Below are 24,021 nucleotides of genomic sequence, written 5' to 3'. Positions count from 1 at the left end.
TCTTTTTGAGTTTATCCTTCTTGGTGTTGTAGTCTTGGTATTTGGTGATCTTCTTGGATATGTAGATAAATGTGCATCAATTTGGGAAGTTTTTTGCCTTTTTCTGCCCTTTCCCCCCCTTTTCTGTTTCATGAACTGCATTTATGTATATGTTGGTGTGCTTGATGGTATCAACAGCTGTCTTAGTCTGGTCCCCCCTCCCTTTTTTATTGTTTAATTTTATTCAGAGTGGGTAATATTTACTCATGTATCTTAAAATTTGCTGATTCTTTTTTTCTGTCAGCTCATTATGCTGTTGAGTAATTTTTAATTCCAGAATTTCTATATAATTTTGTTAGTTTTTATGTTTTTGTTAAAAAATATTTGATGATTGTCTTTCTTTCTTGATTCTAAACCATTCTGTCTCTACCGATAGCCTAACTGACCTTTTGAAAATAGACTCTCATCATGTCACTTTCTTGCACTAAACTCATTGCTTTGAGGATAAAATCCAAAGATATTATGGTCTATTAGGCTATGAATGATTTGGCTTCTGCCTTTCTCTCCAGGCTCATATTGAACCAGTCCTATTCACTTATTCTTTTTAGCCACAGTAGCCCTTTTTTACCTCTTAGAAGGCACCACGGCCCTTCCCGTGTTCGAACTTTCACATAAGCTGGGGTCTTTTTGAGTGCTTTACTGTACTTTTTCAGTTGATAGTTCCTTCTCGTTCATGAGGTCTCAGTTTCAGTGACATTTCCTCAAGGGAACATTTTCTCACCTCTGTTCACACCAGAATAGACTTCCTGAACTTTGCTGTCATTGCGCACTGTTTTGCTTCAAGTATTTATCATATTTACAATGAAATAATAATTTGTGCAGTTACTTAATGAATATCTCTTTATTTACTTGTAATATCCTTGAAGGCAAGGTATTTTATTTATTGTATTTTCTAGCACAGTGCCTGTTACATAGGAAATTCTCTATAAATATTTTGAATGAGAATGATTCTATAAATACATATAAATGGGCACTTGACCAGAGAGAAGGAGAAGGCTTATAGGGAAAGTTTTTGCAGGAGGTGATAAATAAGTTGAATCCCAAAGTATGTATAGTAAACAGCGAGGATGCATGAAAGTAGCTCTTGAAAATACCAAATAGGTTTAAAATATCTTCTGTCTGGTATATCAGTACTCTGCACAGACATTAGTATATGTGTCCCAAAGGTTTGACAGCGTGTTGAATTCAGCTGTTTGAAATGGCATTAATTGTATTTTTAAAAAAGATTTTGCTTATTTATTTTAGAAAGAGAAAGCATGTGTGTGGGGTGAGGAGCAAAGGGAGAGGAAGAGGGAGAGAGACTCTGAAGCAGACTGCCAGGGGCAGAACCCAGTGTGGAGCTTGATCCCATGACTGCAAGATCATGATCCTAGCCGAAACCAAGAGTCGGATGCTCCACTGACTGAGCCACCCAGGCAACCTGCATTAATTGTATTTATTATTACAATTATTATATTTGTAGTATCAATAGAAGTAGTGGAACTCAGTGTTGAGACTTCTTGATTGTCTGACCTTGAGTTTGGTTTCTAGCTTTAATAAATAAGCCTCTGTCCTATTCCCTTACCCAGTCTTAGTCATGTCTTTCCTATTCTAGCATCCTTGGAATGGGAGCTCTGTTCTGTTTTGATCAGACCCAACCCAAAATTCTGCAAAACAAGCGTTTAACCTAAAATTAAAGCTTGGGAGCTGGGAAACTGTTATTTGATTTGCTGTAATACTTTGCTCGTGTTCTTATTGGGAGCAAGATGGGGATAGACAGGTACTTTTAGCATACCTCAATAGCTAATATTCAAGGGAAGAACGGAATAGCTCACTTAGAAATATTTGTATCAAAATGAGGAGTTACATAAGTTTGGACCCAGAAGGGTTAATTCTACACTATTTCTAAAACTGTTTGTGAAAATAAACAAACAGAAAAACTGTTTCCTGAGAATTCTTTATTATCAGGGTTTCTCTGTATTACAGGTAATCATCATAGATGTTCTAATAAAAATTGCCTTTTTTAAAAAGAGGAAGAACCTTACAAAAATATTAAAGGGTTGTGCTGCTTTCTTCATTTTAGATTTTATTAGCTTTGGAGACCAGAAGTCTTGGGCCTTCAGGAATATCCATCTGAGGATGATTATTGGTATGCGATATTAGTTCATGCATAATAGTAATAGTAATAATAATGATGATTACCTTTTATGTAGTTAGAATCAAAGTGTATGAGTATGAAACAATATATTTTGAGGTTTTGGTTCTTCATTTGTTCGTCTCATGTCAAAGATATATGTGTCTGATGGGTCTAGATGGAATAGATATTATACATTAAAAACCTATAAGGAGCCTTCTAAACTTCTGATGTTCAGGGCGCTTGGTTTCCTGCAGCTGATGGGCTTAACATGCTGTATTTCCCATAGGTTTACAACTGCAGGAAGAAAGTCTGGGTGAATCGTTTTCTGTCAGATGTTTCTTGAATTGTTGGTTATTTTGGTGTCAAGTTTTATGTTGAGAGTTTCACGTTTTAATGACAAAAATGTTTACTGGAAATTATAGCTTGGAAAAGAGAACCACATTCCTGCTTCTACAAAAAAAAAAAAAAAAGCTAGGTAAAACATTGATGTAGGGTAAAGTAGCTGTGGAGTTTTATATTCAGATTGTATGAACAGTAAACAGAGCATCTAAAATAACCACTTGCACATTGCAACAAACACATCATCATTTGCTTAAAAAAGAGTTATAATTACAGTTGACGAAGCATGGACACCATAAAAAATGCATTAGTTTGGCTTGACACATTAATTACCTGTTTTTGCAGATGTTTTTATGTATTGTTGTGTGAACAGTTTACAAAATAATTACAGGAAAGTCGTATGGAAAATAAACTAAGTGGGTGGTTTCTCGTCTAAATATTTTCATTCATGTGAATCTGTGTGAGGCACAGCTGCTCGATTGCAAAAGCAGAGAGAGAGAGATGAGGATTCTCGAAGGGTTTTTTACTAGTGGTCTCGGTCATCAGTATCCCCACATTTTTATATCTTTAGCAACACAGCTTAAAAACATTAAAATGAGAGGGTTGATTTAATTCCTGTGATTACTGGAAAAAGCCTTAATTCTGCTCAGAAGAAATATAGATATCTATGAGTATTTTCAAGTGAACCAAACCAAACTAAAAAACCCTAAATGGAACCTATTGCTGCTTCAGTACTAGGAGGTATTAGGCACTTTGTGGAGTCAATTATTATTACGTAGTTTTATATAACTTATAGCTTAAGTCAATCTTAATAATTAAACATTGAGCCTTGTGTAAATTACACAGAAGTTGAGTTTATTCTCTTTTAGGAAGTATTAAGACCGTAAACCTGCTTTTTCTCATAAGCTTAATGTGTTGCCATTAGTGATCTCAAAGTGTGTTTCATCTGAAAAATAACCAGATCATTGTACAGGCATATTGTACTCTTACAAACTGTTAAGAAACAGATTTTCCAAAGTTGTAATTGTCAAACAAGAAAAAGTTCATAGACTTCATTCTGTTTTACACAGTGGTTTACAATTAAGTAGCATATCTATGCTTGTGTTTCCCTCATTGATGCTGTCATGACAGTTTTTCATAAAACTAAATAAAAAATGTAGATTGTCCTTTTAGTTCAACCATACCACTTCTATGCTGTGTTCCTCCATATTCCTCTCTTACGATTTCACCTACACAGAAGATAAAGACAATAATTATATAGACATTTTCTAAAATGCATTTATCTTAACTAAGTTCAAGAAAGGCACTAAGTTATAGGAAGAGTTAATTGGAGCATCTCTAGGCATGATAGTATTGTTATCAGACCATGTAGTATTGGTGCAAAATCATTCGCTTTTCCATTCATTTATTAAAATTTATGGAGGGTCTTCTATATGTGATGTTTCTGTGACAACACTGAAATGACTGTAAACATTGAGAGATAACTGTGTCTGGAACATAATAGATGCTCGGTAACTATTAGGCATCTTTCTTTCTGAAGATGATAGGAGCAGCAGAATATGTGGTTGTGGAGAACTTTTTCACTTTGGTGGCTTACTTACTTCCTGGGGAGGATTTTCTTTGTTATCCCGACATGGGCTTCAAATGTGATATACTGTGGGTGTATTGCTTGACGCATTCTTTGAATTGTTTAAATGTGGAGATACGTATCTTCATGTTAAATAAATCTGGAGATGGAATGGAGTCTGTTCTAATTCTGGTATACACTAAGTCAGTTTAATTTTAAGGTGGGGATGCATTAAAGGAGTCTGTAAAACCTTTAAGATTCAGAAGAATTAACTGCATATAGTCAGTAATTATCACTTTACATCATCTCAAAGGAAAATATGTGATCCAATATCATGACATCAAGAAACCAGTTGTTGGACTTTAGAGCCTTCCATGGATTTGCTACATCTAAAGATGTCTCTTATAGCGTAAAAGAAATGAGCAAAAGCCTTTGTGGGGGTTGGGGGACTTCTCATATTTACTAGTATAGCAGATAAAACAATTCTTAGTTTATGTGGAGTTTCTTTTCCATATTTTCTCTTATCTTTATTCCATCTCAGAAGGCAGAGTTTTAGCTCCTAGGTTTTAATTCTTCATTCCTTTTTCCTTCGATATATCTATAGTTCTTTTTAAACTTTCTATCTTGATCTTTTAGAAGCCATTGATTATAGTATAAGGGACACTTAGGGGATTGATTATGTATCAATGTATGTATCTGTCTATCTGGACAAGAGTTTAGTGTCACAAAGAGACTGGCCAAGCAATGTTCTTAATGAAAGGATTGAATAATTGATGTTTTGGGTACTCCCCTTTAAAATTGCAAAACAAAAAAATGGGTTAGGGAGCAGGAAAAAAATTATTAAATCTAAGAGAAGATTGTCTCTGTAGGCATCTGATTTAATGATGTGTTAGTTTTCATTCAGTATTAACTGATAGGCATTGAACTAAACAGCATTGAAGGCAGTCATAATTGAGGCAATACCTGGGCATGAATATTATTATGACTTTTGCTTTTACTATTCTTTGGTGACTTTTTGAACTTCTGGGGCTCACATAACACTTGCTTTTGAAAAGACATTAATATGGGTTTGGTTAAATGCAAATGGGAAGCAGATTACCTGACTGACCAGAGTTTGTTCTATGTGGAGAGGCTGATGGCCCCAGTTGTGGTAGATAAGTAAAACCATAAATTACTGTTTTTCTCAAGGTTGCCTTTTGTTGTCAGAACACTTAGCATTAGTCAGAAATTATACCTGAAAAGAACAAAAAAACCCATTAACTATAGTAAATCAGCACTAAAAAAAAAAAAAGCAACTGTAACCACCAAGGCCACCTCAAGCAGACATATTTTTTTATGTTACTAAAGTTGTTATTAAAAAAAAAAAAAAAGGAAGCACCAATAAACAAAAACTCATTCCCTCAAACCCACATTGATTTGAATGTTCTTTCTAATGTGGTAAATCTGAGTTTAAAACTGGGCATGTCAGGGGCGCCTGGGTGGCTCAGTTGTTAAGTGTCTGCCTTTGGCTCAGGGCATGATCCTGGCGTTCTGGGATCGAGCCCCACATCAGGCTCCTCCACTGGGAGCCTGCTTCTTCCTCTCCCACTCCCCCTGCCTGTGTTCCCTCTTGCTGGCTGTCTCTCTCTCTGTCAAATAATAAAATCTTAAAAAAAAAAACACAAAACCAAAAACCTGGCATGTTTGACCAAGAATACAGTGGAAGAGGGGCTATTGGAGAGTGTTTGTTGGAGTAGAGAAATAGAGATAAGAATATAAGATGTGCCTAAGTAGAGTCTTATGTGGGGATTAAATTCCGTGCATATAGCAAAAATCAGGTATAGTCAAAATACTCTTAAAAATCCCTTAAAATTTTGCATAAAATACCGATGTAGACATACTGTCTTTCAAGTAATCTAACATTGTTAGTTTTTCCATCATCATTGCTTTTCTTTAGTTGAGCCAATGATAAGGCATTAGCTATATTCTTTTTGGTGGCTATGGGTAGAATAACAGAATTGGAAGAACTACTTTTTCTAGTTTGTGGAACTGATTTTCACTAGTTCTGTGAATAAAAATGCCTTTTTGGGTTTTTTTATGGGTAAATGAGAAAAGGCCCGTGTTTTCCAAAGAAAGCCTTGATTAACAAGGATGTTTTGAAAGACCACTTTTCCTCAGGAAGGCCCATTCTCTTTCACACAGTGTGAAATTTATACCTCTTTGTAGCTCTAATTTTCCTGTGTCCTTCTCTGTCGTCTTCAGTCTCTTTCTCTCCAGTTGTACTCTGCTATCTTGTCTGATAGCCTCCCGTCTCAACTCTTAACGATTATTTTCTCTTCCTCTTTGTTCCATACTCACTCATAATTGTCCCATGCTCTCTTTTTTTCTTGTTCTACTCAGTAACAGTGTAATGCACTTCAAATTCAATCACCTTAAGCATGGTATCATAAGACCTGGTTTCAGTTTAGTACTTAGATTAACTTTTCAGCTGAGAAAGACATTCCACATCCCTGAGCCTTAAGTTCCTTAGTTGAATAAGGAAGGTAATGTATCTCTTATAAACAGGATTTAATATAATGGAGTGCCAAGAGGTGAATAAATTAGAATTTCATGATTCCGTTATCTACAGATTGTACCTTCTATAAAACTTGGAAACTTAAGTCAGAGTTGGTGCTCTGAGACATGCAGGATGGGCAGTGCAGTGTTTCTAAGAATTTCAGGGACAACTTTGACTTTCTCCTCATTTCTCGACAGCTACACCCTATTCTTTCACAGATCATATTCTTTAATCACCCTATATCCATCCTCTCTCCTGATTAGAAATTGATAAGGTTGACGCAATATACATAAGACATTTTTTTTCTGGTACATACAGTGGAACTTTTTGACATAAATCTTAGTAAATAATGGGAATAGGTTTTTTCTTTTGAATGCTAGAGCCCAGTGGATATTCTTACTGTATCCAAATTATTAACAGAAATGTAGAGAAACTTAATGAAGGTACTGGTTTATCTTTAGATGGAATGTAAAATATGTACCCATTTTTAAAAGCATTTATTAAATGTCTACCTGGATATAATACTGAAGAAATAATGGCTACATCACCCAATATGGAATTAAAAGTTGAATTCCAGATAACCTAGTTTTCCTTGAAAAATAACCATTATGGGCTCTGTGTGTGTCTTAACATGAAGATTAAGAAGAAGTGGAGTCGATGGAAAATTTTTAATCAGTTAATATCTGTTAAAGTCATATTTACCAATAATTTGATCAGTTAAAATTATTCTGGAAATCCATAGATTAATCTTTTCTTCCTAGTACTTCACAAACCTCAGTAAGTTTCCAGCAGTAGAAATCTGCAAGAGGTGATTTTCATCCTTGGCTGCTACTGTTGATCAGCAGTGGTTGTGACCTACTTTTATTAAGGGGCTGGTAGGGAAGGAGTCATAGTATGTATATTTAAGGTTACGTTTAAAAAGCCTTCCAGTATTCCATCACTTCATTGTTGTTTCCATGGAAGCAGAACCACTGTCAGCAGCAGGAGTCCATTTCAACTGCTGGCTTCCGGTACTTGTTTCTCTGTTACTATGGAGACTGCCTAGAAAGCAGCAGAGATACCAAAAGTTTAAAAAACAATGATTTGATTACAAACTGTGGTTTTAACTCTAGCTTGAATTAAGGTGCTCCATAGTCTTAGCAGTTTTAAATTTCAAATTGAGACAAATTAATTTTTGTGAATAAAGCAGATTTTGAAGTTGTGTTAAAGCTTGTGATCACACTGAGTTAAAAAACTAAATTGCCATAGTTTCTATTACAGTTTAGCCTATGCTGAATCAGAAATTTTAAATGGGGGATTGAGGTAGAACCTGCAGTGACCGGTGCTCCTGATAATGGAAGTAGCAGAATCCGTGAACAGTAAACTCAAAACTAAAGGACAAGTAATGTGTAGAAATAGTCTTATTTATGTGGCACACTTTACCTTCACAACATCTTTCAATTACTTAGGTAACTTTCACAGATACATTGTATAAAAATAAAAGCTTGCGTTTAGAAACTCAGTGAATTTTAAGGGCAGAGGCAGGAATCATTGATATTTTAATTTTAATTGAAGTTTGGGGAGTTGGAGAGGTAATAAATGTAGACTGTTCATGGTTAAGAAGCAATAGAGATTCTCCCCGCCCCCAAGACTAGTTACATTTTTGAGTTACTCATAAAGGAGAGAAGAGATGAAATAGTAATGTAAAAGGTGTGAAAGGATGGTTTTTGGTTGTTTTTTTTTTTTTTTTAAGCAAAATTGCAATCCCAATTTGGTTGCTCTTTTCCTTTGAGGGCTCTATTCAGTTGCGATTCTTCAGTTTGCATGTGAGAAAATCCACCTTTAAGCTACAGTAGTCAAAGAATGGCAGGAATGTAGCTTCCGCTGAAATCTGGGACCGCAGTCACACCAGGATTCCTTTTTTTTTTTTTTTTTTTTTTTTGGGTCTCTCATAACTACTTCTCTCTGTTAAATTCCTTCTTTCTGATTGGTTCTTTGCACCTTGGCAGAAACTAAGGCTGCTGGCAGTTCCAGTCCTCTTATTTCCAGCATCAATAGCAGAGAGGGAATGATTGGCCCAGTTTGTGTTGGGCCAGTTCCTCCCTTCTCCAACTGTGGCCAAGAGAGTGGGCTTCTGTCATTGGCCCAGCTTGTGCCCAGCTTGTGACAGAGGGCTCACCCTTGACTGACTAGTAAGGGGCAGAGGGTCAGAGATCAGAAACACGAATGCAGTTTTCATTCACACTGTGCCTTGTTAAGGGGTGAAGTGGTAGGGGAGAGGTGGAGGACTACGAAGGGGAGAAGAAAGGGCCATTCCCCAGAAGAAATAGAAGATGTGATTCTAAGGCAGAAATAAGGTTTTTCTACTAGTAGTCTTTTGGGGCGGGGGGAAATGCCTGCTTTATTATAATTCAGTTCAGTTCACTTCAGCAACACAGCAATGTTATTTTGTAGGATTTGGTTTAGAGAGAATCCCAAGATTGAAAACCTTTACAATTTAGTGCTTCCTGTATACAGCTGTCTTTGTTGTGGTGTCTTTTATGTATAGTCTCCTTTAATCTCTGTAGTCATTTGAAGTATATATTTAGAGAATGAGGAGGAGGGTCAGAGAGTTGAGGTGATTTATCATTGGTCACATGACTAGTGAGAGGCAGAGCCAGAATTTAGATAACCATGGTTTCCAGAATGTAATCAAGGGCACTTTCCATTGTTTGATACTTGCATTTTGGTTAATTTCATTCAGAAGATGCATAGGGTGAATTATAAAAAAAGTACTGTGTATGAAGTGCTTTGAGAAAAACGAGTCATGAATGTATGGAATATTATTTATGAAAGGGGCCTTAGAGATCAAAAAATACAGTGGTTTTCAAACTTTTTAACTTTCAGTCATGGAATCCTTTCTTCAAATGAAATGTTGTATCACAGTCAAATATATAAAATGGGTAGAAGCTTAGGATCTTTCCACTCTAGAGAGGAGAGAGCCCAGTACTTCTTTCATGGGCTGGACCACCTCTTTTTCAAGGTCTTAAGTTCTTTGGATACCTTTTGTTTAGAGAAACAGAGCCAGACAGGGTCAATGATTTGTTCATCTTCATATAATTGTATATTACAGGGATTTCAATTACATTCTTCTTTTTCTCTATTTAAAAAGTTTTTATTTTAATTCCAGTTGGTTAACATACATTTCAATTACATTCTTATTTTCAGTCATAAGGTGGGTGACAATTTGTTGTTAATGAAAAAACCATGAAGCTTACAAAAATCAGAGTGAATTCAGAGTTCCCTAAATAATTTTATTCTCCAGTTTGGTGGTACTTTTAGAGCATATCAAATCCATGTCATGGCTTTTACTCCACATCTACTGCATTTAGTCCCAATTTGTTGAATTGGACAATTGCATACTGCCTGGACTAGGCTAGTCTTCTGTCTGTGGAGCTTTTTATACTATATTTCTTATATATCAATGCCTCCTATAAAAGGTGTCAGGTGCTCTCTCTATATTTAAATAGGAAAATTTCCGAATTTGGATAAATCAAATTTATGGTGGTAATATTTAGACCTTCTAATACTAATAAATTTGATGTCTGTTCCAACTTTGAATCTCTCCTCTTTTTAGTTAGAAATGTGAACAAGTGGTGAACTGGGTAAAAGGAAGGTAATCTTCAGATTGGATAAAAGAAAGTTTGTTTATTTTTCACATGTCGTGGCTTTGTTTTCTCCTTTTAGGAGAGTCAAGCCCTACCCGGCGAGAAGCTGTGAAGAGAAGAACAGCAGAGTATCTCATGCGAGCAGAGAGTCTCTCCAGCCTTTATGGAAAACCTCAACTTGACGGTGTATATCAGGTATGTCTTATGTCCCATTTTGTATTTTCCTTAGCCATTTCTGCTGTCTTATCTCTCAGCTTTATTGATAATTAGAATGTTTGAGAATTTTGGTTTTTGGAATTTTCTCAATAACTTTCTAACAAGTGTGTTGGTGGGAAGAAAAGCATTAAAGTGAACCACCAGGTGTGGAATAAAACAGTACTTGCTTTCTCCTGTCCCTTACTCTACCCCTAAAACTCCAAGTGTAAAATGACAGTAATTTGTCCCGAATCTTATTTGAACATTTTTTAAGGTCAACTAACTTTTTTTGTACAATTCTTGTACAGTTTCATTGATTCATGCTAAAACTAGTGTTTGAAACATAAGTCCTACAGGTAGCTGCTGTAGATCACCTAGAATTATAAAGGCATAAATCTAATCGGGTTACTTAGATTATTTGGGACTGTCCTTACTTAGTCTGGTCTGGAAAGCAGGTGAATGCTTAAAACATTGGAAACATTGTGGTTTATTCTTACTGTTTTTATGTCATATCTATCTGGATTTGACACATATCAAGAAGTAACTTTCTGTTTTTCTTCTTTATATAAACTAAGTTTTTTTCTGATACAATTTAAGAATTATATCTTCTAGAGATGGGAGAAAGTGCTTATTTTCTTAGTTGATCTAAGATGCAGGTGGGCTTGTTTATACCCCAGCTGTGTTATAAGAAGCCATGGAAGACTGGACAATTTTAGGTTCAATTTCTACATCTGAATAATGATAATAGTGATTCCTTCCTAGGTTATTGTTATATTGTTATGTATTGTTATATATATATATGTGTGTGTGTGTGTGTGTGTGTGCATGTGTGCACTCACACACCCACACAAATACTGTAAATCAAGTGCCTACCTCATAAAAAGACTAGCCTGTAAGCTAAGCTTATAAGAGTAGCTTAATAAGTTTTAGCCCTATTTTTCATCTCCTTTCACATACTGCTTTGTGTAATTTTTTCCATATTTTTAAATGCTTATATACTTTTTGACAATTATAACATGTCTCAATTTTCTAGTTTTAAAAATAGTCCAATACTTAATCTTGATTCATTGGACCATTAGACTTTTTGTTGCTGATTTTCTGAGTCCTTTTCATTTTGTGTGTGATCTTTTAAAATATACAATTATCAAACAAATATTTATTATTGAGTATTTTCAATGTTAAGTGTTTGACTATTCTTTTTTTTTTTTTTTGAGAGAGATAGGATGAGTGTGTGAAGGGGAGAGGCAGAGGGAAAGAGAGAGAATCTTTTTTTTTTTTTAATTTTTTTAAAATTTATTTATTCGACAGAGATGGAGACAGCCAGCGAGGGAGGGAACACAAGCAGGGGGAGTGGGAGAGGAAGAAGCAGGCTCATAGCAGAGGAGCCTGATGTGGGGCTCTATCCCACAATGCCAGGATCACGCCCTGAGCCGAAGGGAGACGCTTAACCGCTGTGCCACCCAGGCGCCCCGAAAGAGAGAGAATCTTTTTTTTTTTTTTTAAAGATTTTATTTATTTATTTATTTGACAGAGATAGACAGCCAGCGAGAGAGGGAACACAAGCAGGGGGAGTGGGAGAGGAAGAAGCAGGCTCATAGCAGAGGAGCCTGATGTGGGGCTCGATCCCATAACACCGGGATCACGCCCTGAGCCGAAGGCAGACGCTTAACCACTGTGCCACCCAGGCGCCCCATAGAGAGAATCTTAACCAGGCTCCACGCCCAGTGCAGAGCCCATTGCGGGGCTTGATTTCACAACCCTGAGATCATGACCTGAGCTGAAATGAAGAGTCGGACACTTAATTGAGCCACCCTGGTGCCCCTGACCATTACTTTTAGAATAAAAAAGTTATGTTCTGATTTGGAAGTAATATACTTTTGTTACTTGTTCTTATATAATGAATATGTTTTAAATAAGATATCTGCTGTTTCATTTTCAGATTATTCCGTGTTCTGTTTTCTAATCTTTTCCTATTTTCTATCATTGTTGTTTTAACTGTATTATTATTTTTTGAACTCCGTACTGTTTTATCTTTTTTAAATTGAATATTTATCTGAAGATTACTTTGAATTCAGGTCTTACTTTTTATGGGGTTGACAGCCCTCCTTGTGTACATTCTCAGTTCCATTTTGGGGGACAATTATAAAAGTATTAAATAGGATAGCCTTAATGAACTTACTTGTTTTACTAATTCATCTTGTATGTAAATATTCTAACAGCTTTAGAAAATTACTAGGATTTTATTCTTTCCATTAATGTTAACTTTGAATGTTCTATCTATTCTTACTCCTTCAAACTCCCTACTTATGCAGCCCGTTATAGTTTCCTGTAATCACTTCTGTGAACAATAATTTATTAAGCAAATAAATATATAAAGCCTGCTGTATAGCTTTTGACTTGGAGAAAGGAACCATAAAGTATATCATTCAGAAATTCCCTTCGAGCATAACTTCTTTTTTTTTTTTTTTTTTTAAAGATTTTATTTATTTATTCGACAGAGACAGAGACAGCCAGCGAGAGAGGGAACACAAGCAGGGGGAGTGGGAGAGGAAGAAGCAGGCTCACAGCGGAGGAGCCTGATGTGGGGCTCGATCCCACAACGCCGGGATCACGCCCTGAGCCAAAGGCAGAAGCTTAACCGCTGTGCCACCCAGGCGCCCCTCGAGCATAACTTCTAATGAAAATAAAACAAAGGAGATCTAATACAGGAGAATTGGTTGTATTAGATTATGTATGAATTCACTAAGCATTGGTTAGGACTTCCTATATATACGTTATCAAACTAGATATACTTTGGAGTTATACAAAAGATAATGACACAATCTCTGCTTTTGTAAACCCTATATAGTATAATTGAGGACACAAAATATGTACCTCATTGAGGATACAAAATTTAGAGAGAATGGGAAGAGTCATGTGGAATAATGGGAGCTTGTATCAAAAAGTGTAAAAAGGACTACCCATGTGAATGAGATTTGATATGCTAGGATTTTTTTTCAACTCTTAGGCAAGGAAGCAAGAGAACAGTTTTTCTTGCTAGACCAAGGATGTTTCTCTTTTATGATTAATATTTGCTTTTGATTTCACTTCTGTATTTTATGCTGTTGAACCTGGTCCTTAGTCAGGTCAGGGGCATGCTTGATTATTTTCTTATCTATTATTTAACTTAAATGTCTTCTAGAGGTTCTTGATGAGCTTGGTGAATTCATTATTTCTTTCTTTAACCCTCTTTGGGCTTCAGTTTCAACCAACACAATGAGAGGATCAGTATAAATGATTTCTAAGGCCCTTTTAGCTCTTAAATTCTGTATAAAGCAGATATGATTTCTCTCTAGAATCCATGTGCAAATATTTCTTTCTAGCCTGGTTGATTAGGAAAATAAAGGAATTCCTTCTGGTTTTACAGTTTTGTGTTGATTGTCATTTTCCCCATTGGTGCGGTCTAGGTCATGACTCATTCCACCCGAGTTTTCTGTGATGATTTAAGCTTTTGCTTTATTGAATTTATTTATGAGACTCTTTTGTGGTAAATATAAAAGTTCTGAACTTCCCAGTCATTGATGGTAATATCCTTTTTAAAAAAGGACAGAAAGGACCAAAAGCACACTTTGTTTTCTTCATTACTTCATTATTAATAGGCTCTAAGAAAACTTAAGGGGCAGGTTTCAAAAAAAGGGAAGTGAACTTTGTTTGAAGTAAAGGTGAAGTCTTAACTGACGGAGATAAAGTTCTTTTTCTCTTCTTTCTTTCTTCTTCTTTTTTTTTTCAATTGGAGATTCTTTGGATGATTTAAGAATTAATATTAGAAGAGGATTTTCCCGGAAAAGACTTGGAATAGCTTTTTTGCTCTTTTTGGCTCTAGGAATTTTAAACCAAGATCATTGAAATTTAGAAAAAGACAATAAATGGTCTATATTTAGGACACAAAAGATTGTGTAGTTTCTAATGTGTGAATACATTTTTTGTCATGCCGTTAAATAAGGTGTGAATGAAAATTAATATGTAGAATGCATGTCTTTCCTGAATATTTGTAGATTTTGAGTACAATTGCTATAATATTGAAATATTTTTCTTTTGTGCATTTTGTTGACTGATATTTTTTTTTTTAATGATTTTTTATTATGTTATGTTAGTCACCATACAGTACATCCCCGGTTTCCGATGTAAGGCTCGATGATTCATTAGTTGCGTATAACCCCCAGTGCACCATGCAATACGTGCCCTCCTTACTACCCATCACCAGTCTATCCCATTCCCCCACCCCCCTCCCCTCTGAGGCCCTCAGTTTGTTTCTCATAGTCCATAGTCTCTCATGTTTCATTCCCCCTTCTGATTAACCCCCCTTTCTTTATCCCTTTCTTCCCCTACCGATCATCCTAGTTCTTATGTTCCATAGATGAGAGAAATCATATGATAGTTGTCTTTCTCTGCTTGACTTATTTCACTTAGCATTATCTCCTCCAGTGCCGTCCATGTTGCAGCAAATGTTGAGAACTCGTTCTTTTTGATAGCTGAGTAATATTCCATTGTATATATGGACCACAACTTCTTTTTTTTTTTTAAAGATTTTCATTTATTTATTTGACAGAGAGAGAGACAGCCAGCGAGAGAGGGAACACAAGCAGGGGGAGTGGGAGAGGAAGAAGCAGGCTCATAGCGGAGGAGCCTGATGTGGGGCTCGATCCCACAACACTGGGATCACGCCCTGAGCCGAAGGCAGACGCTTAACTGCTGTGCCACCCAGGCGCCCCTGGACCACAACTTCTTAATCCAGTCATCTGTTGAAGGGCATCTCGGCTCCTTCCACGATTTAGCTATTGTGGACATTGCTGCTATGAACATTGGGGTGCATATGGCCCTTCTCTTCACTACGTCTGTATCTTTGGGGTAAACACCCAGTAGTGCAATGGCTGGATCATAGGGTAGCTCAATTTTTAACTTTTTAAGGGACCTCCACACTGTTTTCCAGAGTGGCTGTACCAACTTGCATTCCCACCAACAATGTAGGAGGGACCCCTTTCTCCACATCCTCTCCAACATTTGTTGTTTCTTGCCTTGTCTATTTTTGCCATTCTAACTGGCGTAAGGTGGTATCTCAGTGTGGTTTTGATTTGAATTTCCTTGATGGCTAATGATTTTGAACATTTTTTCATGTGTCTGTTAGCCATTTGTATGTCTTCATTGGAAAAGTGTCTGTTCATATCTTCTGCCCATTTTTTGATTTGTTTATTTGTTTCTCGTGTATTGAGTTTGAGAAGTTCTTTGTAGATCTTGGATACCAGTCCTTTATCTGTAGTTGTTGACTGGTATTATTGACATTTCTCAGTTTTCCTTTAGAAAATATTTTAAAATGAGTATTGTGTCATGTCACCCTTAGTGAGACATGGCTCAAGCAGCGATGGCAGTCAGGGGCAATCCACCTCAGTAATAGAACTGCAGTGAAGAGACATCCTTGAAATGTGATCTAAGGAGGCTTAGGAAACCGGGTTGGAGGGTTAATAAGTTGCCAGTGAAAGTCTTGGCAAAAGCCAAAATTTTACAGATGAAGCCAAGTTCAGAAACTAGTCTAGTTAGCCCTCAGGTTTCAGAGTGTGGGTTCTTGATATGTTTTTTGTAGTGCTTTCCTTTTACCCTTATCTCCCCATGTCCCCAGCCTCGCCCCCCGAAATTGTGACTTACTCTTCATTACTTAAGGACAGGTAGCTAGCCCTATTCCACATGCGGTTGGTGGACCAGCAGCATCAGCATCACCTGTTAGTTTGTTGGAAATGCAGAATCTTAGCCTCTCTCAGACTGACCGAATCAGAATCTCCCTTTTAACAAGGTCCTCTGGTGATGTGCAAACACGTTAAAGTTTGACAAGTACCGCACTCATGATTGGTAAGAATGGAGGTAGATCTCAGTGAGATCAGGGATTAATATCAAGTGAAGAAGACTGTGGACAGGATAAACAGCAACTTTAAAGAAATCAACAAAAACAAAGGTAAGCATCACTCAGCCATTTAGAGAATGTAGAACAGAAGTAGTAAACAGATTTTATTGGTGTGTTTACTCTAATCCTCTGGTAATTGCTGCCAAGAACACTGCATTATGAGACAGAGTGTGAGATTAACAGAGATATCTGCCAAGGGCTTGAGCAGTGGAGTGATACGTATTTGCCATCTTTGGTTTTGAAGATTGTTGGATCATCATACATTCGTATAAGACCCATCATGTATCCTCCCCCCACCACCTCGCCTTCTGTGTTTTGTTTTGGTAGAGATAAATACAACCACTCCTTGCTTCTCTAGGCATCTTCTGTTACAGTAGTTAATATATACAAGTGAAAATTTTACTTTTTTCATTGAGGAAATCAGCCATGTTTCCTAGAAATGCACCATATTCTCCCATCCCCCATTCCCTTAGGATTGGCTGGAGTTTCCCCAAACAATGTTATATTATTTTATAAGTAAGATTTAATCCCCTCTTATCTATTATCTAGTTTTGTCATCTTAGATTGCTTAACCTTGCCGCTTCTCAGTTTTCTCATCTGAAAAAAAAAAGAGAGAGAATATGTTGGACTTGATCTCTGTCTCTTTCTGTTCTTAAAATTCTGTGGATTTATGTTTCCTTTTGCCATCTGAAAAAAGGAATAGATCTATAGGGATTCTACCCAATTTAAATGCTGCATATAAGGAATACAGGATTTTTTATTGATGATTTTATTTCATGATCTTTCTTTGTTCATTTCTCTGATCTTAAACTTTTATAGATGGTTAAAGTGGAAAGAGAACTTTAATGATCACTTTGCCTTTGGTCTTTCCCCATTACAATTTCACCATTCCCATCTTTGCAGAAGTAACCTTACTAAATCACTGTTTTCATTGGGTTGTTTCTCATACAAAAACTTGTTTTCTAGACTCTGGAGAATATGGTCCAGACCTGGCATTCAAGGCCTGTGAAAACTGACTGGCCCTAAGTGGTGTGTAATTTTATTTTCCTTTGTTCTACAATGTGAACGTTTTTTCCCCACCAGGCCAGTTTCCTTCCAGTCCAATATTTAATATCCTTTTCCTAACCTAATTTCAGCATAACCTTTAAAATCATCTTTAGTTCCACTTCTTTCTGAGACATCATATACGAACTAGAGACTTATCTCTATTGTCTTGTATTTTTAAAAACTGTTTTGTTGTTATTTAGTTTTTCTTGTATTTGGCTTATCTCCTCAAATAAATTATACTTCTTGAAGCTAGGGAATCATGCCTTTTGATGGTATCTGTTCTTCTCAGTTATTATGTACATAGTGGACACACAGTCATTATTCACTGAAAGGTGCAGTAGAGATTTTATAGTTTGCTTCTTTGTTGTTGAGATTGCTACAGGGAACTAGAAACTTTCTTTGGAAACGGAAAGATCCAGTGACATCAGTGAGTAAGAAAGTATAAGGTAGAAATAGGAGATAGGAGACACCTGGGTGGCTCAGTCAGTTAAGCGACTGACTCTTGATCTCAGCTCAGGTCTTGATCTCAGGGTCGTGAGTTCAAGCCCTGCATCAGGCTCCATGCTGGGTGGCTCAGTCAGTTAAGAGTCTGACTCTTGATCTCAGCTCAGGTCATGATCTCAGGGTCATGAGTTCAAGCCCTGCGTCGGTCTCCATGGTGGGCATGGAGCCTACTTAAAAAAATTTAAAAAATAAATAACTAGGACATAGGGATGTTAGACTCATTTGGCAATATTTTTAAAGGTAAAGGTAGTGGATCATTTAAGGTATTCTTTCCCTCTATAACTTTTCCTCAGCATTTCTCTTACCAAAAATCACAAGTAGCTCTTACTCTTCCTGATAATAGTGACACTTGATTTATCTGCGTTACTGCCTTCTGTTGTTTTCCTACTCTCTTCCTCTGTTTTCCTCTCTCCTTCCAACTAACATGCTAGGTGCTGTATGAAGATGAATAAGGTGTATTTCCTGTTCTCAGGGAGCTCCGTGTCTAATGATACTGGTCTGCACAAGGACTTGAAGTATCAAAAGTGGTATCTCAGTAACTGTTAATCATGACATTTCATTAACCAGGATATTTACCTTCCATTCACGGGGAGAACAGTGTTTCCTGTATGTTCTGATAGACTTCTAACAACAAACAGTTCTGCTTTGAGGATACATTAAAGGCTTTGTGTTTCCTGTCATCCTTTGCAGCATTACCATTTTACTATACAGATTAATATAACATTGCCTTCTGGTTGTAAATGCCAAAGGGAGGTGTCTTTGGAGTTTATTTAGACTAAAGTCGTACTTTACTGAAGACCAATGGCTGGGGAGTTATGATTATTCTTTCATTGTGTCTGGTCCTGAAATATCCTTTCCCGTTTTCACCATCTTTTTTGTAGCCAACAGACCTAGTTTTCCACATCACACATGTTGAAATATTTTTTTAAAAAAATTGTTTTCACTTGTGAGTCATCTCTTTTCTATGCTTAAACAACCACGATTGTAACAATTATTGCTTATATGATGGAGTTTCTTCATTTCTCACCGTTATTGACAATTCTTCTGGTTAAACTTGAATCTGCCAGTCCTCTTAAAATACATAGTATATTTTTATAAAGTAATATTAAAGGACTATAGTTTTATGATTAGAGAGAATGACTTGTGTTGCCTTTCTTCCCAAGTTTATCGATTATTACATTGTTTTTTAGTACTCCCCCTTCTAAATTACTCTTGAGCCATCTGGGGTAAATATAGGGTTGTGATTGATGGTTGGCTCAGTTTTCCATTTGTTACAAAGTTTCATTATAGCTGTACAGTTTTGAATTGAATTATTGCTCTAGAAACTATCCCAGCTCATTATTTTTTCTTTTTAAAATTTTGTTTTCAATGTTGTCATGATTTATTTACTTGCAACTTTTTTCTTGCTTTTTCTTTTTGATTTTCTTTCTTTTTGATTTTATTTTTTTTTATTTTACATTACAGACAAACAGAAACTTCCTCCTTTCATCTTTCCGTTCTCTGATTTATGATAAATTTAGTTTCCTTTGGCCTGGCATTTGCTTCAGCAGGCAGTCTTCCTTCAAGTACCTCCCTGATTGATGTATAATCTTTGATATCTTCCATTAGCCTCCAGGATCACTAAGTTCAAGGCCCCCTTGGAACCTAAGGAGCCCTGCCGAGGAGCTGAAGGCCTTCAGAGTCCTTGGGGTGATTGACAAGGTAATTCTTCAGTGTCTCTTCAAGAGTTCAGTCATAAATCGACTGCATGCTGACATTATGTCTTTGAAGCTTTGGATCTTAAGGATATGAAACAAAAGGAGAAAATGACTCAAATGCATCTGCACTTTAAAATAACAAAAGCAGAAGAGAAAAAGCTTTTATCTAAGCAATTCATGTAAGGTCATGCAAAATATATTTGAGCTAAAGGAGAGGGTGCATATTTGTTGGCATTCAAGTTGAGTAAGGGTTTGGTTTTATAAATCTGGTAGATCAGGGTAAAGATACACTTTTTGTTAGTTACAAAGACTTGTTAGTAATTTTCAACATTAACTGGTATAGTCAAAAAGAAAAATGGCACTCTCCTAAGAACTACCATTTACTGAGTACCTACTATGTGTTAGGCTGGCTACTAGGCATTTTATATAAAACAACTTGCTTAGTCCTTCCCACAACCCTGCTTTTTCCATGCCCAGAAGTCACATAGCTAGTGTAGGGTAGTACTGGAATTCACACCTAGATCTTTCTGACTCCAAAAGCATTTTTTTCCCTAGTACACTCCCCCCCATACACACATACTTTTGTATCTGGAATAAAAATAAAGAGATTAACAGAGATATCTGCTATTGAGTTTCCCCAAATTTGGTGACATCTCAGATACGCCAAAATTTCACAGTACTGGCTGAGAGCGTACAAGTGTAATTTAAAAACCATACACAGTAAACCATGTTTTATATGTATTTATCAACCACCACCTTACCTTTCAGAGTAAAAGAAAATGCTTTATTTAATATTAAGGTATAAATTTAGGTTTTTAAAAATATTAACCACCTTTTATGAAGCACCTTAGTGTTCATTTATAACTTACCGTCCATTGAGTACTTCTTATGTTAGGTATGCATGTGATTTGTTGCTACAGCTGAACAATAAACAGCATATCTCAGGTAAGTTAGACAGAAACTAATGGTCTGTGGTATTCCGAAGGGAACGTTAGATTGGATATTACATGAAGCGCTCAGTGTCTTATTAAATCTTATAAGCATCATTTTTCTCAGATAAATTCATATAATTGAATTTTGACTTCAAGAATTCTAAGCAGTCGTACTTTTCAGCCTGAAATATTTCTTTAACCATGTTTTCCCTAGCTTTTTCAGTTTGGAGAACATTCTGTTTGAGAGTACAGAGAAGCAAAATAGGAACTGAATAGTTCCTAGGTTGTTGGATTTCTGTGCAAGCAAATACACTTTTTTGATGTCGTGTCTGTTCCCTCTCTTTGATGTATTTATTTTGATAAAGTATGACCTTTCATTGCTATGCTCTAATCATGAGTAAGTCACCTTGAAGTCCTGGTAATATCTGTGAGTCTCACAGGTTTATCCAAACAAGCACTTTCAGCAGTGGAGGAGTTCTTAAATTCTTTGCTGAGGCACAATTTGCCACTGTCTTTATTCTGTTAACCTGGGAAGTGTGTTTGGTGTTGAGAAGGTGACATTTAACTTTGTAAGTAGAGATAAGGAAATATGTATTTGGGAATTAATAAGCTTTGCAAATAATCTTAAATTTTACAGGAGTCACTCTGTGTAAAAACATTATTAGATTTCTAAAAATTTGAATTATTTTAAGATAAATTCTTTACCATTTGGGTTTTAGAAACTGGAAGTTTGGAAGAACAGTGTTGAATACATTGAAATGGCAAATACACAAGATATATTTATCTTAAGCCTGTACAGACCACAGTTTCTCTCATTCTGTTTCATTGCAGTATTTGTTCTTTATGAGTTATTTTGAATGTTATTGTCTATAAACTTAGGAAAATAAAATGTCCCTAGGAATAAGATTTTACAGACTTTTAAATAGCAAGTAAATCAAATCTGTTCATCAATATCTAGACCGTAAGCTCCATGAGAACAAGATCTTGTCTTTCTTGTTCTCTGTATTCTCAGTGCCTAGAATCGTGCTTGACACATAATGGGTGCTTAATAAATATTTGTTGAAGGAATAAATTGAAAACTTAAATAATTTTAAATATATCATATATAGAGTGACACCTACTGGTGTAATGTGAGACTGCTCCCTAGTACCATTGCTCAAGACACTCTGGTATCTGTACCCAGACAGATATAGCTATATCTTGGATATAGCTATGGATAACTATATCCATAGCTATATCTTGGTCTAGTATTCAAAGGGAAATAAATGACTTTTTCCTCTTCAACTAGGATAACAAAATCCTTCATTAACATATATGCAACAAGGAATTTAAGCATTAGGGCTCTTGGAATATAAATAAACTGGTGCACATTTAGAAGCAAGAATGATAAGGCTAGTGAAGGGGCCCTCAAAATCATATACAAAGAATAGCTGAAAAAATGAAGTATAGTTTACCTGATAAAAACATGTGTGTACTTCATATTTTTGAGGACTACCCAGGATAACATGATTAAATAATGTTTTTTTCAAATCTTGAGGATGAAAGGGTATATTATGCCCAGATGAAGAGGTGCAAACTACAATCACCTTAGGCAAACCAGGATGTATGGCTTTCCTGGAAAAAAGGTAGTGAAGGGTAAGATTTGCTTGTTAATATCCCCATAAGATACAACCAGAACTAAAAGAGTACAAGTTTCCAAATTTTAGCTAACAATTAAAAAGATACCTTTTAAGAATTAGGAGTGACCAAAGGCAGACTGGATTCCATCATACTTACTTGTTTTTTGTCATTAGAGGTATTCAAAGCTAAAGGGTCATTGGTGGGGATGTTGTAGAAAGAATTCAAGCACTGGATAGATTTTGACATTAGATACCTTTTTTTTTTTTTTTAAGATTTTTTATTTATTTATTCGACAGAAATAGAGACAGCCAACGAGAGAGGGAACACAAGCAGGGGGAGTGGGACAGGAAGAAGCAGGCTCATAGCGGAGGAGCCTGATGTGGGGCTCGATCCCAGAACGCCGGGATCACGCCCTGAGCTGAAGGCAGACGCTTAACCGCTGTGCCACCCAGGCGCCCCGACATTAGATACCTTCTAAAGATTTCTTTTGGCCTTCAGATTCACTTACACATAGTCTTCAGGTAGTAATAGCAAGGGAAAGTAGAAATTAGTGAAAAACCAATCTTTTGATGAGAAGGATGGATTGCTATTGTTTCCACATAAGTTCGTGCATGTGTGCCTGCAAACTTTTGTGTTTGTGTGCAGGAGGTACGTATATATAAGGTGTGTATATGATTGCGCGTATAAGGATTGTTTATATACAGGTAATTTGCAGTTGAATTAGAAGTCTGGATTGGTCATTTGACTGGTAGTAGAATGCCCAAATGTGGGAGAGTTTCTGAGAAAGTTCATTATTCTATAACTTACCTACCAAAAGGGTAAAGATGTTTATAGTCTAGTAAATAGTAGTGTACTAATGGCAGTTTCCTGGTCTTGATATTGAGCTGTAGCTATATAAGACATCACCATTGGGAGAAGCTGGGTGAAGGGTACATGGGACTCTATTATTTTTTGCAACTTCCTGTGCGTTTAAAAAAGAGTTAAAAAAAAAGGCTTGGAGGACACTGACTTGAGCAGAGGGTAATAATACCAAGATATGTTCCCTTCATGTCCAGTTAACTCTTCTGAGTTGTGTGTAGTCACATCCTCCTGCATGTGGGTGTGTGTCTGGTGTTCGCAGGGTCAACCAGTGAAGATAGCTGGATTGCTCAAATTCATTCCCACTCCTTAAAAAACAACTTCAGTAGGATGCTTGATAAATTGTTGTTACAAGAGATGCCACATACTTTGTAAAACTAAACACAATTACATTAAATGCCTTGGCATTTTGTAATCACGATAGCTTCTCAGCTTTATCTCAAGCTTGGCAGGCAGAATTCTTAGTTTGACTTGCCATTGGAAAAATATAATTTTAGCTAAAACATTTTTGAGAAAATTTGTACAGATTGTTCAAATTGAGTAGATGTTGATAGAACCTTAAAAAATAAGTACAGGGGTGCCTGGGTGGCTCAGTTGGTTAAGCTTCTGACTCTTAATTTCAGCTCAGGTTATGATCTCAGGGTCATGAGATCGAGGCCCACATCAGGGTCCGCTGGGCATGGAGCCTGCTTGGGATTCTCTCTCTCCCTGCCCCTCTGCCCCACCTGTCCCCCACTCACGTTCTCTCTCTCTCTCAAAAAAAGAGTATGAAATAAATACTTATTTTTTAAGTTTCCTAAATACTGTTTTCTATGATGATATATAGATAAAGTGTCCTTATTGGGAACACAGAAGCATCAATATTTGGGTATTTGCTCATCGAGAGAACATTAGGTTGAACTGGATTAAGAGGAATTTGTCCTTTATTTAAACAGTGTGGCAAAAATATTGCCTAAATGATGTTAAATTACAAGTGTTGCACTTTTGCTTTAGAAAGATGGAATTACTTATAG

At 36.3% G+C, this 24,021-nt stretch overlaps 1 protein-coding gene across 12 annotated transcripts in view; it reads left to right on the top strand.

Annotated features, from left to right (window-relative positions):
• RPS6KC1 (ribosomal protein S6 kinase C1) overlaps window positions 1-24,021 on the top strand; it is a 282,130-nt gene that overhangs the window by 81,308 nt on the left and 176,801 nt on the right. For all 12 annotated transcript variants that reach the window (XR_008960506.1, XR_008960505.1, XR_008960504.1 and 9 more), the window contains 2 exons: window positions 10,303-10,418; window positions 19,510-19,602. Coding sequence is in view for 7 of the 12 variants with exons in the window: in XM_057315501.1 (XP_057171484.1) it covers window positions 10,303-10,418; window positions 19,510-19,602 (209 nt within the window). In the remaining 5 variants the exon portion in view is untranslated. The remainder of the gene's footprint in view (window positions 1-10,302; window positions 10,419-19,509; window positions 19,603-24,021) is intronic.

The sequence above is a fragment of the Ursus arctos genome, unplaced genomic scaffold (assembly GCF_023065955.2).
Source record: "Ursus arctos isolate Adak ecotype North America unplaced genomic scaffold, UrsArc2.0 scaffold_2, whole genome shotgun sequence".
NCBI lineage: Eukaryota > Metazoa > Chordata > Mammalia > Carnivora > Ursidae > Ursus > Ursus arctos.
The sequence above is the reverse complement of the archived record's forward strand: the minus strand, read 5'-3'. Positions and strand labels throughout refer to the sequence as shown.